Source organism: Ambystoma mexicanum, chromosome 11, assembly GCF_040938575.1.
Source record: "Ambystoma mexicanum isolate Mex_15411 chromosome 11, UKY_AmexF1_1, whole genome shotgun sequence".
Lineage (NCBI taxonomy): Eukaryota > Metazoa > Chordata > Amphibia > Caudata > Ambystomatidae > Ambystoma > Ambystoma mexicanum.
Window position 1 is genome coordinate 1330444238 of NC_090934.1, and position 14381 is coordinate 1330458618.

The window sequence follows — 14381 nt, forward strand, 5'->3', positions numbered from 1 at the left end:
ATGGTGTCAGTATCTGTGCATTTTATGGCACTGCCTGGAAAATGCCTGTGTAGTGGCTATACAAGTGCCCAAACTATTGGCTTTAACAACGCTTCATTTCAAGGTACAGATACAAAGACATACATATTGTTTATAAATAAAGCGGCTGAAGGCGCAAACAGTTAGGGTGTTCTCATTACACCCTGAGCTGGTTTATAGCTGCTTTTAAGTCATTACCTTTCAGAAGAGGGAGAAGAACTAGTATTTGCATGCCCTTAACAGCACATTATAAGCTAAAAGAGACTCCTGGGGTCGAGGTTGCCTTGAGTGTAGAGGGGCAAGTAGTTGGTGGGAATGGTCGTAGGTCTACCATGGCCAGGAGGACAGGGTAAATTAGTGGGTAAAATCCAAAGAATATCCACAGGCTATTTGTCTTCCGAAACTCTCTCTCCTATCTTCGCCTCCCATGCCAAATGTTTTGGCTTATAGGCAGTGCTTACAGCGACAGCTAATGGTCAAAACTAAAAATTCACATTTTCACAACAGTGATATATCTTGGTTTGTCAAAAGCAAGCTTCGAAACAAAGAAACTTGTGAAAAGGTCAGTCCCAACTCTGAGGCCAGTGAATATGCCTCACCAATCACTACATTCCAAAAGCTGATGGAAAATTCCAGAATGTGCCGAACAACCGAAACCACATCTAGACTGTTCAACAGAAACACAAGTGAATCCCCCATCACTGGCCCATCTTGCAACAAGTCCTGCCCACAAGAGATGTACACAATTCACCAAAGTAAGGTGTGGTGTACAGCTGCGCCTGACAACCTTACCAGGCTGATTTTCAATCTTAAGTCAAAATTTGTCCTCTCTTTAATCTGGACCCACATTCCTATGTAACGTTCACACAGAAGATGAAATAACCCTTGAACCAATCCAGATGTACTTTGTTCACATCTAATACCAATATATATAATTTCCCTCAAACAGATATGAGATAAAAACGTTGAAAGTGACATTGCCCAGAGATGATGACATCATTATGAGCTTCTGCAAGGAATGCCTGAATTTAAACCAGTAAGATAATCCTCAGTGTCAGCAACTTCCTCTATTACGCTCGTCATGCAAACATTTAATCTATTCTTATTCTTCTCGACCTCTCTGCTGCCTTTGATAATGTCAACCATTTTGACCTTCTCTCTACATTGTCTCTCCTTATCATCAGAGATAAGGCCCTTGTTTGGCTACCTTCATATCTTTCCGCCAGATTTTTCAGGTGTCCTAGAACAGCTTTACATCCCCACTTAGCCCCCCTTACTGTTGGATCTCCCCAAGGGTCTGTCCTTGGTCCACTTCTCTTCACTCTCTAGACTTCAGTTCTTGGCGGCCTGATCTCCTCTAATGGCTTCTCCTATCAACTCTTCGCTAACGACACTCAGATCTTCTCCTTTCATGCCTTGTCTGACAAGCTGTTGTCAAAAATGTCAAACTCTCTGCCATCAAATGTTGGATGGTGTCTCACTCGCTCAACTCCACTAAGACTGAGGTTCTCTACTTCCCAGCCAAACAGACTCTCTTCCTCACCCACTCTTCTACTCTTCTCTCCTGATTACCTTCCTTACACTGCATCCATATGTAACCTTGATGTTATCTTTGACATATCACACACCTTCTCCCTCTTTATCTCCAAATCTGATACTGCAGTCATACTTAACTATCTCAAAATCAGAACAAATTGTCATTGTCTTGCTTTCAATACTGCTAAACATCAAATCTCCTTCTTTGTCCTTTCAAGATCTGACTACTCTGCCTGTTTCCTCTATGGCCTTCCAAAATATGCTTTTTCACTTCAGGGCAAATTCATCAACTTTGTGATCCGCACACTTTTCAACCTTTCTCGCTTTACCTCTACCTCCTCTGCCTGTTGCCAGATTGGCTGATTATCTATGAAAGAAAGTGCTAAGGATAAGCTTCTTCTCATCATCTTCAAACTATCCATGGACTCTCCCCACCCTACCTACCTCTCCCTACTCTCCTCCTTGCTCGTTAAGATCATCCTCAGCTCACCTCCTTGACACCACTCGAACCCTCTGTGCTCCCCTAATTTCCTCTCTCTCTCTTTCTCCACGTTCCCCTACTCTGGAATGCTTTTCCTTGCCCTCTCCATACACCTCCAACTCTACCACTATTTAAATCGAACCTCAAAGCTCTTGTTCATTCTGAAGAACCTGTTTCCTAGTACTCTATGCTACTGCATCACACTGTTTTCCTCTTTCCCTACCCTTCACGGACAACCCTACAGTACTTTTCCGTCACCCCTCCCTCCTTAATTCAGCACTTCCTCTGCCCTCCACTTCCTGTTATTCTGCCCTGTCCTCGTCCCTGGTTTATGCTTCCAGCTTCCCCTGTAGCATCTTGTCTTCGAGTCACATGATCTCACCCAATTGTAAAGGGCCCATGTCCTCTGCTCTGTTATCAATAGAAGTTTCTGTAAGCGCTTTTGTGCCAAAAATACATTGCTTTTCCTGTGATTTTTATGACTAAATTGATTTTAAAAATCCTGTGTCACCCTATTATCGGACTGTTCTTTTCCTCTGGGAGGGGGGACTCCCAGTAGCGGTCTGCAAGGCTGGGCGGTAGGCACATTTTTATGCATCATATTTCATTTTTAGATTGTGCGATACTGGGGAATGGGGTCTCCACGCTTTTCTGAAGCTACCACATCATTACGGTACGTAAGCAGACATGAACCCTCGTTATTGTGTAAATCACATATATGCATATATGTGACTAGACCATTGGAGACAGAAGCCACCAGGACATGCGTGGATTTCTTTGCCGAGTCCAACCTTCACCCATGAAATATCTGTCTGTATTCCAGCCAAGAATACTGTAAACAGGAAGATTTGCTTCTTGGTTAATGTATCCAGAGTTTTGATTAATGTAACTCAGAGATTAATCAAGTAGATGAGACAGTTCAGTGGGTGGTGCCCACATGGAGACCTGCAGGTTCCCATACTAGAAGGCTTCCCACAGTAGCTGATTCCTCTGGCCTCATTTTCAGCTGCCCAGAGACAATTGATTTTCAGATATGGACGTAAACGAATAGCCATTTTTAAAAATAATATCTTGCCATCTTTAGTAAATTTACTGTACCTTCCACCCAGGCACAATTCATGTCAGGAAACTGCCACCGAGTGAAATGAACTCGCAAAACCATGCGCCATCTTTCGGCATTATGCTCCGGAACCCACGCATGCAGACTCACGAGTCTGCCACTTCACTGCCCTGGCTGAAATCGTAATAAGCTTCCCTTACATAATCCTGACGTTCTGCACAGGTGGAAAAAGCTGCACATAGCGGGATTGCGCCTCTATAGTTTTTAATTGTTAATTCCCTAGACGTTGTTGCTTATTAAATTGCTCTCCTTTCTGTAGTGTCTGGTTTGCCAATTGAATCTGTGGTGGTATCTTGGTTTTTTGGATCCCATAAGCTTTTAAATCAAGCGGTGGGTATTTGTGAAGCATAATAGTTGCTCCCAAGAACATTAAGGTTCAATAAGCGCCCTGATGAAGGAGATATCCACAGGCGGAGCATGAAATCACCTTGCATTGCAAAATCTGCAAATTTAGCAAATTATTCACATCAGATTTAAAAGGAGAAAGAGATCTGCACCATCATCCGCGGTGTCTTATTGGCGTTTGGTGACAAGACAGCTCAGCGAGTAAACGTGGACCTGTAGGAGACGCAAACTCATGCATATTCACAAAACTGGCCACATAAAACTTTAATGTACTGAGCTCACAGACATGCATCGATGCTCATTAATAGCTGACCAATGGCGTGTCTATGCTCCGAAACTGACGAGGCGACAGTTGATCAATACCGTCTGGGAAAGCGTGCACCTTCTGGACGGGGCGTGCGAGAGATCAGCGTGTGCGCATCACTCAGATGCAGCAAATATTACTCCTCTGAAAATAAATGCTATCTTTAATTTGCATAATGTATGCGTAGGTGCATTGGCTGGTGGTTATAAATTCATGCCCCTCCTCAAAATGTTCAGTGGGTGATTACATTTAGATAGCACCAAAACAAACCAAAATGGACTCTTGGCGGCATATTCATTGCTACCGTAACTTGATATGGTACCTCAGGTAAAAGTGAGGAAAAAATAAGATTTTGACTGAAAAGGGGATAAGCAAAATTAGATGACTACATTTTATTATCTTTATTTTGACAGAAAGGCCATAAAAATCATAACAAAAACTTAACAAATAATCCAAACACACCTTTTTAAAAAGAGACAAAAACGTTGATTAGATCTCAGACAATAAAGTCCCAAATCCCCCAAAGCATTTACAATATAACCCCATCAAAACAATGTAAAATGATTAAACATTGTAAGACACAAGAATTATCTTATTAAAAACAGACCTTATGAAGACAGAAGCAGCTTTCACAGCTGCCAAAGAAGAACAACATTTTTAAAAAGCAAGGGCCGGGGGATTGACATAATATTTTGCTGGGCCCATAATCGCCCAAGCCAACACAGCCTCACAGCTCAATAAGGGGGGCGAAGGAGAAAGAAATGCTCTTCGTCTTCGATTACATCAGAGCAGAAAGGACATGCGGGCGACGTACAGCCCTTATCCCACTTAGCAGTAAACTTGGCCAATGGGAGGACACCCAAACAAAATTTTGCATATCAACTTTTAAGGACGGGCAACAGCTGCAAGAATGGTTCCAACCACCATACCTTTTGGAGATGCAAATAAACCTCTGATTGTTCCCCCCTCTGGGCATTTGTCTATCATCATGCTACAAGCCCATTCAATAAAACATTTCTAAAGCTGGGCTTTATACCCGGCCCCAAATGTTTTGGGATTTTCCCATCATTCCCCAAGCCCCAGGTTATTTAGCATGATTTTTACATGCCTGAACCCAGAGGTGTTGCTAGGGGGCGCTGAGGGGGCTATAGCCCTCGGTCTTTTGGTTGTAGCCCTGAATAGAAGCTCAGGGGCTACAACCAAAATGCTAGCTAGCCCTGAGTCCCGCCAGTCCCTACATTAGCGTAGCCCCTGATCTTTTCCAGACCTAGCAACTCCTCTGCCTGAAGCACTTTAGTTTCCTATCACCTGGGATATGAAGTATCTCCATTAGGCAGTGGCGTCACTAGGGGGAAGGCTGGGGGGGCCAGGGCCCCCCCTGTGAAACCCTGTGGCCCCCTTAGCATCCCCCACCTAAGACGAGCAGTGACCAGTTCTCCCCCTACTTTTGTCTGTGCCCCCCTACTTTTGTCTTTGGCCCCTTCTGTGCCCCTCCTAAATTTCATTCCTGGCGACGCCACTGCCATTAGGCCCTCCTTATAGTGTGTAAGTGCTTTGGAATTCCCCATTCATAGCCAGTATGAAACAGGTTGCAACAAAATAGCATATAAAAAGGGTTTTCAAAAATCTGTTCTCTGCGGTCTGAATGAAGGCACAATCCCCATAACCCCACAGTTCGGCTCCATACATTACCGCCGGCAATACTTGGGCCCAATAGATCTTCAGGGGTATGGAGAGAGCCTCTCCCCCAATTGATTTACAAGATTTAGGATTAGCCTACACTGACATAGATGGCTTAACAAACTTTTTTCAACATGGCTATGCCATTTTGATTTATTTGAAAAAATCACCCCCAAATAGCTGTAAGATTCCACAGACTCCAACCACTGGTTAATTAAATGGGCTCTCGTCGCTGTTCGAGCCCTAGGCAGGGGCCAAACACATCACATAATCTTTACTTTAGAATAATTGATTCGCAAGACCTTTTGCAGAACACAACTTTTCAAAAACGTCTCACTGATTCTGTAGACCCCGCCCCCACCCCCGCGCAGTTTTGGACAACAAAAAAGCCTCTTCTGTGGACAGAAGGAGGCTCCACTTATACCCACCCAGGCTCGGGGCATCCTTGCCGCACCCTTAAATGCAGGGACTATGCTATTAATAAATAATAAAAACAACAAAGGAGCTGTCTATGCTCTGAAACTGACGAGACGACAGCTGATCAATACCGTCTGGGAAAGCGTGCACCTTCTGGACTGGGCGTGCGAGATATCAGCGTGTGCACATCACTCAGATGCAGCAAATACTACTCCTCTGAAAATAAATCCTATCTTTAATTTGCATAATGTGTGCATAGGTACATTTTCTGATAGTTATAAATTCATGTTCCTCCACAAAATGATTAGATTTATATAGCACCAAAACAGACCAAAATTCTTGGCGGCATATTAATTGCTACAGTAATTTGATAGGGTACCTCAGTTAAAAGTGAAGAAAATTAGGTTTTGGCTCAAAAGGGGAAAAGCTAAATTAGATGGCTCAAACAGTTGTGCCTTTAGACACTTTTGAAAGCTCAACGGAGAAGAGGCAAAACGGATTTCCAAGGGGAGTTGGGGTGTGTGCAGCGATGTAGGGGAGTCTTTTTTTGTATTCCTCAGGATGACACGTCTTCAAAAACGGCTCAACTTGTGCAACAAACACCATTCTCTTGTTCAGAATCAGACACGGCGTCTGCCCTTCTCTTGAAGAGAAACGTGTTCACCAAGCCCGGATGGCCTACTAGTGGGTGGGAACATTGTTGTGTATTGGGATCCTGGATTGATACTGAAAACCTCGATTTACAATGTTTTTAGTTTAAGTCAATTCTCTCTTACATGCACACCTGGAATTGGTCAAGGCTACAAACACGTTTTTATGGTTGGTCTTCGCCTTGACAGCTGTGTTGTCTAAGGATAAGGATGAAAGTTCTCATACAACTATTACATAAAGAGCGGGGCATTGGGAGGCCCAGAGGAAGAGCGTCATGATGAAATCCAGATCTCTGATGTATCATTTCTCAGTTGCATCCACTGTTCTCTTTCTCCGCTAGGACGGATCGAATCTATCGGAGTTCAGTAACGCCAATTCCAGTGAAACCACTAGTTTCCTCACTCCTCTCTGTGTTCTTGAGGCAGTCTTCAACTGCATTTAGGGTTCGGTGCTGTGCCCTAAAATTACACTGCTGGGGTTTTAAAATCTTTTTACCATCCAGATGTCTTTGTAATAAGGAAAATACCATATTTTGCAGGATCTTAGCCAGTTCGAGAATCGCTTCAATTGACTGGACGTTACCTTGATGGTATCTGGTAATGTTACCCCCAGACAAATGGTCGCCGTACATATAGTCGCCGGGAAAAGACTGTGGGCGAGATTATGTATGGTGGCCATTTGTGAGGGGAGCAGGGCTGTCCCCCTCTCGCCTTGGGGAAAAGGAATATATATTTTAAAATGGGGGTTGTGGGGGTTCACATTGATAATGTTGCTGCAAACCACTGCCTTTTTGCAGCAAATGTTTAGTCACATGGCCTTTTTGCAAGGACATTATGACATGGAACCAAGTTGATTCTATTGGAAGATGGGCTATTTTGGCTTTCTTTAAAACTTGGGAACAAAGCCCTCAGTGAGTGGGCAGATATGGGTCAAAGTGATATTTCTGGGTGCTATTTTGACGTTCTGTGCTGTAGATGGGCTGATCACTTTTTCTGCGTGCTAAGTTAACTTCTAGTCTCTTTTCCTAAACTCTTAGTTTGCATGAGCATGGTATGGGGATTTCTAGACTCTTTTCCTGAACTGCTAGCTTGCATGAGCTTAGCATAGCATCTTCTAGTCTGCTTCCTTAAACTGCTAGTTTGTATGAGCTTAGCAAAGGATCTTCTAGTCTCCTTCCTTAAACTGTTAGTTTGCATGAAATTAGCAAAGGATCTTCTAGTCTCTGTCCTTAAACTGTTAGTTTGCAGTAACGTAGCATGGGGATAGTCTAGCCTCTTTCAAAACTAATAGTTTACATGAAATTAGTATGTCATTTCCCCTAAACTGTTAGTTTGCATGATTTTAGCATGGAGATCTTCTAGTTTCTATCCCTAAACTGTTAGTTTGCATGACCTTAGCGTGGGGATTTTCTAGTCTCTTTACCTAAACTGTTAGTTTGCATGAGCCTACCATGGGGCTCCTCTAGTCTCTTTACCTAGCATGGGGATCTTCTAGTCTCCTTCCCTAAAATGTTAGTTTGCATTATCTTAGCATGGGAATGTTCTAGTCTCATTCCCTATTAGCAAGGGGATCTTGTAGTCTATTTCTCTAAATTGTTAGTTTGCATGAACTTGGCTTGGGAATCTTTTAGTCTATTTCCCTAAACTGTTAATTTGCATGATGTTGGCATGAGTATCTTCTAGTCTCCTTCCTTAAACTGTTAGTTTGCATTGCCTTAGCATGGGGATCATCCAGCCTCTTACCCTAAACTGTTAGCTTGCATGACATTAGCATGGGATGTTCCAGTCTTTTTCCAAAATCTGTTAGTTTGCATGATCTAAGCATGGGAATCTTCTAGAATCCTTCCGTAAAAACTGTTAGTTTGCATGACCTTAGCATGGGGTTATGATATGATATGATAGTTTATTTATATAGCGCCTATAAACAATGTGTTTCAAATCACTTTCTTCTAGTCTCTTTTCCTGAACTGCTACCTTCCATGAGCTTGGCATAGGATCTTCTAGTCTCCTTCCTTAAACTGCTAGTTTGCATGAGATTAGCAAAGGATCTTCTAGTCTCCTTCCTTAAACTGCTAGTTTGCATGAGATTAGCAAAGGATCTTCTAGTCTCCTTCCTTAAACTGCTAGTTTGCATGAGATTAGCAAAGGATCTTTTAGTCTCCTTCCTTAAACTGCTAGTTTGCAGGAACTTAGCATGGGGATACTCTAGCCTCTTTCCAAACTAATAGTTTACATGACATTCACATGCGATTTTTCCTTAACTGTTAGTTTGCATAATCTTAGCATGGAGATCTTCTAGTTTCTATCCATAAACTGTTAGTTTGCGTGCCCTTTGCGTGGGGATTTTCTAGTCTCTTTACCTAAACTGTTAGTTTGCATGTGCCTACCATGGGGCTCCTCTAGTCTCTTTACCTAGCATGGGGATTGAGAACTGTTAGCTTGCATGACCTTAGCATGGGGATGTTCTAGTCTTTTTCCAAAAACGGTTAGTTTGCATGATCTAAGCATGGGAATCTTCTAGTCTCCTTCCTTAAACTGTTAGTTTGCATGACCTTAGCATGGGGTTATGATAGGATATGATAGGTTATTTATATAGCACCTATACACAATGTGTTGTAAAGCACTTTCTTCTAGTTTCTTTCCCCGAACTGTAAGTTTGAGTGACATTAGCATGGGGATTTCTTGTCACCTTTCTTAAACTGCTAGTTTGGATGAGTTTAGCATGGGGATCTTCTAGTCTCTTTCCCCAAACAGTTAGTTTGCATGAGATTAGCATGAGGATCTTCTAGTCTCTTTCCCTAAACTGTTAGTTTGCATGATCTCAGCATGGGGATCTTCTAGTCTCCTTCTTTAAACGTTTGCACTTACTTAGCGTGGGGATATTCTAGTCTCCTTCCTTAAACTTTTAGTTTACATTGCCTTAGCAGGGGGAGTTTCTAGTCTCTTTCCCTAAACTGATAGTTTGCATGAGTTTAGCATGGAGATCTTCTAGTCTCTTTCCTAAACTGTTTGCATGACCTTAGCATAGGATCTTCTTGTCTCTTTCCTAAATTGTTAGTTTACATGACATTAGCATGGGGTTCTTTTAGTTGCATTCCTTAAACTATTAGTTTGTATGGACTTTGCATGGGGATGTTTTGCGTCTTTCCCTAAACTGGTAATTTGAGTGAGCTTAGTGTGCGGATATTCTAGTGTTTTACCCAAAACTGTTAGTTTGCATGAGTTTAGCATGGGAATCTTCTAGTCTCTTTCCCTGAACCGTTAAGTTTACATGAGCTTAGTGTGGGGATCATCTAGCCTATTTCTCTAAATGTTTAGTTTGTATGAGCTGAGCATGGGGATATTCTAGTCTATTTCAGTAAATTGTTGATATGCATGACCTTGGCATGGGGACCTTCTAACACCGTTTCCTAAACTGTTAGTTAGGATGCGCTTAGCATGGGGATTTTCTAGTCTCCTTCCATAAACTGTTAGTTTACATTACCTTAACATGGGGAGCTTCTGGCCTCTTTTCCTAAACTGTTAATTTGCATGAACATGGCATGGGGATCTTCCAGTCTCTTTCCCTAATCTGTTAGTTTGCATTATCTTAAAATTGGGATCTTATAATTTCTTTCCCTAAATTATTAGTTTGCATGAGTTTAGAATGGGGATCTTCTAGCATCCTTCCATAAACTGTTAGTGTGCATGAGGTTAGCATGGGGATCTTCTAGTCTCCTTCCTTAAACTGTTAGTTTGCATTGCCTTAGCATGGGGACCTTCTAGTCTCTTTCCCTAACCTGTTAGTTTGCATTAGCTTAACGTTGGAATCTTCTAGTGTATTTCCCTAAACTTTTGTTTGCATGCGCTTAGCATGTGGATTTTCTGGCATCTTTCTCTAAACTGTTAGTTTGCATAGCGCTTAGCATGGGGGTCTTCTAGTCTCCTTCCTTAAACTGTTAGTTTGCATTGCCTTAGAATAGGGATCTTCTAGCCTTTTTCCCTAACCTGTTAGTTTGAATGAGTTTAGCATGGGTATCTTCCGTCTCTTTGCCTGAACTGTTAGTTTGCATGATCTTCAGATGCAGATCTTCCAGTGTCTTTCCTTAAACTGTTATTTTTTATGAGCTTAGCATGGGGATCCTCTATTCTCTTTCCCTAAACTGATAGTTTGCATGAGTTTAGCAGGGGGATCTTCCAGTCTCTTTCATTAAACTGTTAGTTTGCATGACCTTAGCGTGGGTATCTTCTAGTCTCTTTTCCAAAACTGTTAGTTTGCATGAGCTTAGCGTGGGGATCTTCTAGCCTATTTCCGTAAGCTGTTAGGTTGCATTGCTTTAGCATGGGGCTCTCCAAGCCCCTTTTCCTAAACTGTTAGTTTGCATGAGCTTAGCGTGGGGATCTTCTAGCCTACTTCCGTAAACTCTTAGTTTGTATGCGCTTAGCATGCAGATCTTCTAATCTCTTTCCCTAAACAGTTACTATACATGACCTTAGCATGGCGATTCTTCTAGTCTTTCTCAGAACTGTTAATTTGCATGACATTAGGTTGGGGGTCTTCTGGTCTCTTTCCCTTAACTGTTAGCTTGCATGAGATTAGCATGGGGATCTTCTAGTATCCTTCCTAAAACTGATCGATTTCATGAGGTAAGCATGGGGGTCTTCTAGTCTCCTTCCTTAAACTGATCTATTTCATGAGGTAAGCATGGGGGTCTTCTAGTATCCTTCCTTAAACTGATCGATTTCATGAGGTAAGCATGGGGGTCTTCTAGTATCCTTCCTTAAACTGATCGTTTTCATGAGGTAAGCATGGGGGTCTTCTAGTCTCCTTCCTTAAACTGTTAGTTTGCATTCTCTTAGAATGGGGACCTTCTAGCCTCTTTCCCTAAACTGTTAGTTTGCATGCGCTTAGCATGGAGGTCTTCTAGTCTTCTCCCTTAAACTGTTTGTTTGCATTGCCTGAACATCGGGACCTTCTAGCCTCTTTTCCTAAACTGTTAGTTTGCATGAGCTTAGCATGTGAATCTTACAGTCTATTTCCCTGAACCATTAGTTTGCATGAGCTCAACATGGGGATCTTCTAGTATCTTACCCTAAACTGTTAGTTTGCATGAGCTTAGCATGGGGATCTTCTAGGCTCTTTACCTAAACTGTTAGTTTGCATGGCCTTGCTTGCAGATCTTCTAGTTTCTTTTCCTAAACTGTTAGTTTGCATGAGTTTAGCATGTGAATATTACAGTCTATTTCCCTGAACCATTAGTTTGCATGAGCTTAACATGGGGATCTTCTAGTGTCTTACCCTAAACTGTTAGTTTTCATGAGCTTAGCATGGGGATCTTCTAGTCTCTTTGCCTAAACTGTTAGTTTGCATGGCCTTAGCTTGCAGATCTTCTAATTTCTTTTCCTAAACTGTTAGTTTGCATGAGCTTAGCCTGTGAATCTTACAGTCTATGGCCCTCATTCCGAGTTGGGCGCAAAGGGATACCGGGCACCGTTAAGGACATTGGTGCCGGTAATCCCTTTGCACCCTATTCCTAGGTCCCTTAGCGGGTACTTTCCTTAACGCCTGTGTTTTACCAGGCATTATGGACGGGTCCCGTTAGGGACTTCAGAGCTAATAACGGTACTGCAATTTGCGGTACCATTCTTAGCGCATTCCCTCTTCCCATTGAGCCCTATGGGGGCTGAAATGGGAATGGGGAATGGCTTTTTCAATGGGGACTTAACGGTCCTGCAAAGGTTGGAATAGACCGGTAAGTCCCCATTGAACCAGGGCGGACTGGGTACCGGTATTGGAGGTAGTCATGGCGCAAATAGCACCATGATTACCTCCAAACTCGGAATGAGGGCCTATTTCCCTGAACCATTAGTTTGCATGAGCTCAACATGGGGATCTTCTAGTGTCTTTACCTAAACTGTTAGTTTGCATGGCCCTAGCTTCCAGATCTTCTAGTTTATTTTCCTAAACCGTTAGTTTGCATGAGCTTAGCATGTGAATCTTACAGTCTATTTCCCTGAACCATTAGTTTGCATGAGCTCAACATGGGGATCTTCTAGTGTCTTACCCTAAACTGTTAGTTTGCATGGCCTTAGCTGCCATATCTTCTAGCTTATTTTCCTAAACGGTTAGTGTCCATGAGTTTAGCATTGGGGATCTTCTGTTGTTTAGCATTTTGGTTTTGCATTCTATTGACTACTTTACCCGGGGGAAGCTGGAGATTGGTTGGGAGGGGTCATTCTTTGGTCTTCTTTATTTTGTTCCTCTGCTCTTTTAAAATGGTCGAGACCCCCAAATCCTCCACACCTATGTTGCTCCAGCCCCAGTGAGTTTGGAGATAGAAAAGAGGGAATCAGTATTTAGGTTGTGCCCGAGAGATCGAAAAGAAGAGAATGTTAGCAGCAAACGATGTTAAAGAGATCAGATGGTATGAATGTTAACCTCACAGGGGCCAATTTATTTAAATAAATCTCCACTTGACAATGCCAGTTCACTCATAAATTGCGAAGTGTCCTGAATCGGTCTGTTGGGTGACTGACATGTGAAAACTCCTGTGAAAATGGCTTCGCATTGGCAGCTTCGACCCACCCACGTAGTTTGCAGGCAAGGGGGTTGTTCTTTGTGATGTGTTTAAAACGTTTTACAATTATTTCCTATGTAATGCACCTGCTTTTTGCTAGTGTAAAAAGCAAGCGGAATACGTAGGAAATCACTGCTTTTTACGCCACAAGCAAAATCTCATGCTGGCGTTAAACCAAGTTGTTTTTGAAGGTGGAGGGTTAAAAAAGGCAGAAAGAAACATACGTCAAGTTCCCCCCACGCCTCCAAAAACAATGAAAATGCGCCAGAGCGTAAATGGAGGCCTTCAGACCGGCGTAACACCTTTACACCTGCCTCTTGCACCTTCATTCACGCTCCGGGGACTTCGAAAAAAGATCCCCACAAGCTTTTGAAATGCTTGGGAACCATCAGTCGTAAGATTAAGTCCAGGCCGCGCGTGTTAATAGCGCTTGTCGTAATATATTCATGTTCCCTGCCTTTGAATGTCTGCCCGCATACCTGCACCGGGCATCCTGTAATCCATGAGATAACCTTGAAGAACGTACAGTGCCTAGACGCTTCTGTGTAGGGTGACCACATTTTGAAAATAAAAAACTGGGACATGCCACTAACATAAAAGTAGGACTAGTGCCCCCAGCTCAAAGCCTGCCCCACCCCCCATTTAAATAAATGCAATACACAGCCCTTCTCCTACATATAAAGTTCAGATTTGGCCGTGACAGTAAGCAAGTTAAATACAGAGGGTTTTGGTTTGATTGCTATTACAGGCTGTGCTAGTGGCATTTTTTAACCAGATTGTGACAATGGCAGTTCGAGCCTACCCTGGGGTGGCAGAGTTCTATCAAAGGTTAATTATTATGTGTAAATGTCACCTTGAATTGTTGAATTTCAGCAATGATAAACCTCTCTTTCCTAAAACCAGGATGGGATATATAAATAAAAAAAATCTCTTGGGACGGGTGACAGAGGGCCTAATTCCGGGACAGTGCTTGCAAAACGGCCCGCCTCTAGTGCCTACATCTTTGAACATTGCAAGGCATGACTGATGACGCCACACACACACACATTTGCTTCACCGTGCACATTGCTGCAATACACACATTATACTCACACAAGTGATTAGACTGCGCGCTTTGGGGCGGAGGGTAGCCGAGCTTGGTCATGGAGTCCGCTTGCAGCTGTCCAGAGTGCTGAAACACCGGGTCCGCTGGCACCAGGGCTAGTTTTACAAAGACATCAAAATAGTTTCAGTACCGCAAATGGCAAGGTTTTTCGCATACACACTTTCAGTT

General features: G+C 42.8%; 1 protein-coding gene across 1 annotated transcript in view; it reads right to left on the bottom strand.

Moving 5' to 3' along the window:
• The window catches only part of ONECUT1 (one cut homeobox 1), an 81446-nt gene that overhangs the window by 24913 nt on the left and 42152 nt on the right, over window positions 1-14381 (bottom strand). The window contains exon 2 of the mRNA XM_069624852.1: window positions 14201-14308. Coding sequence (XP_069480953.1) covers window positions 14201-14308 — 108 coding nt within the window. The remainder of the gene's footprint in view (window positions 1-14200; window positions 14309-14381) is intronic.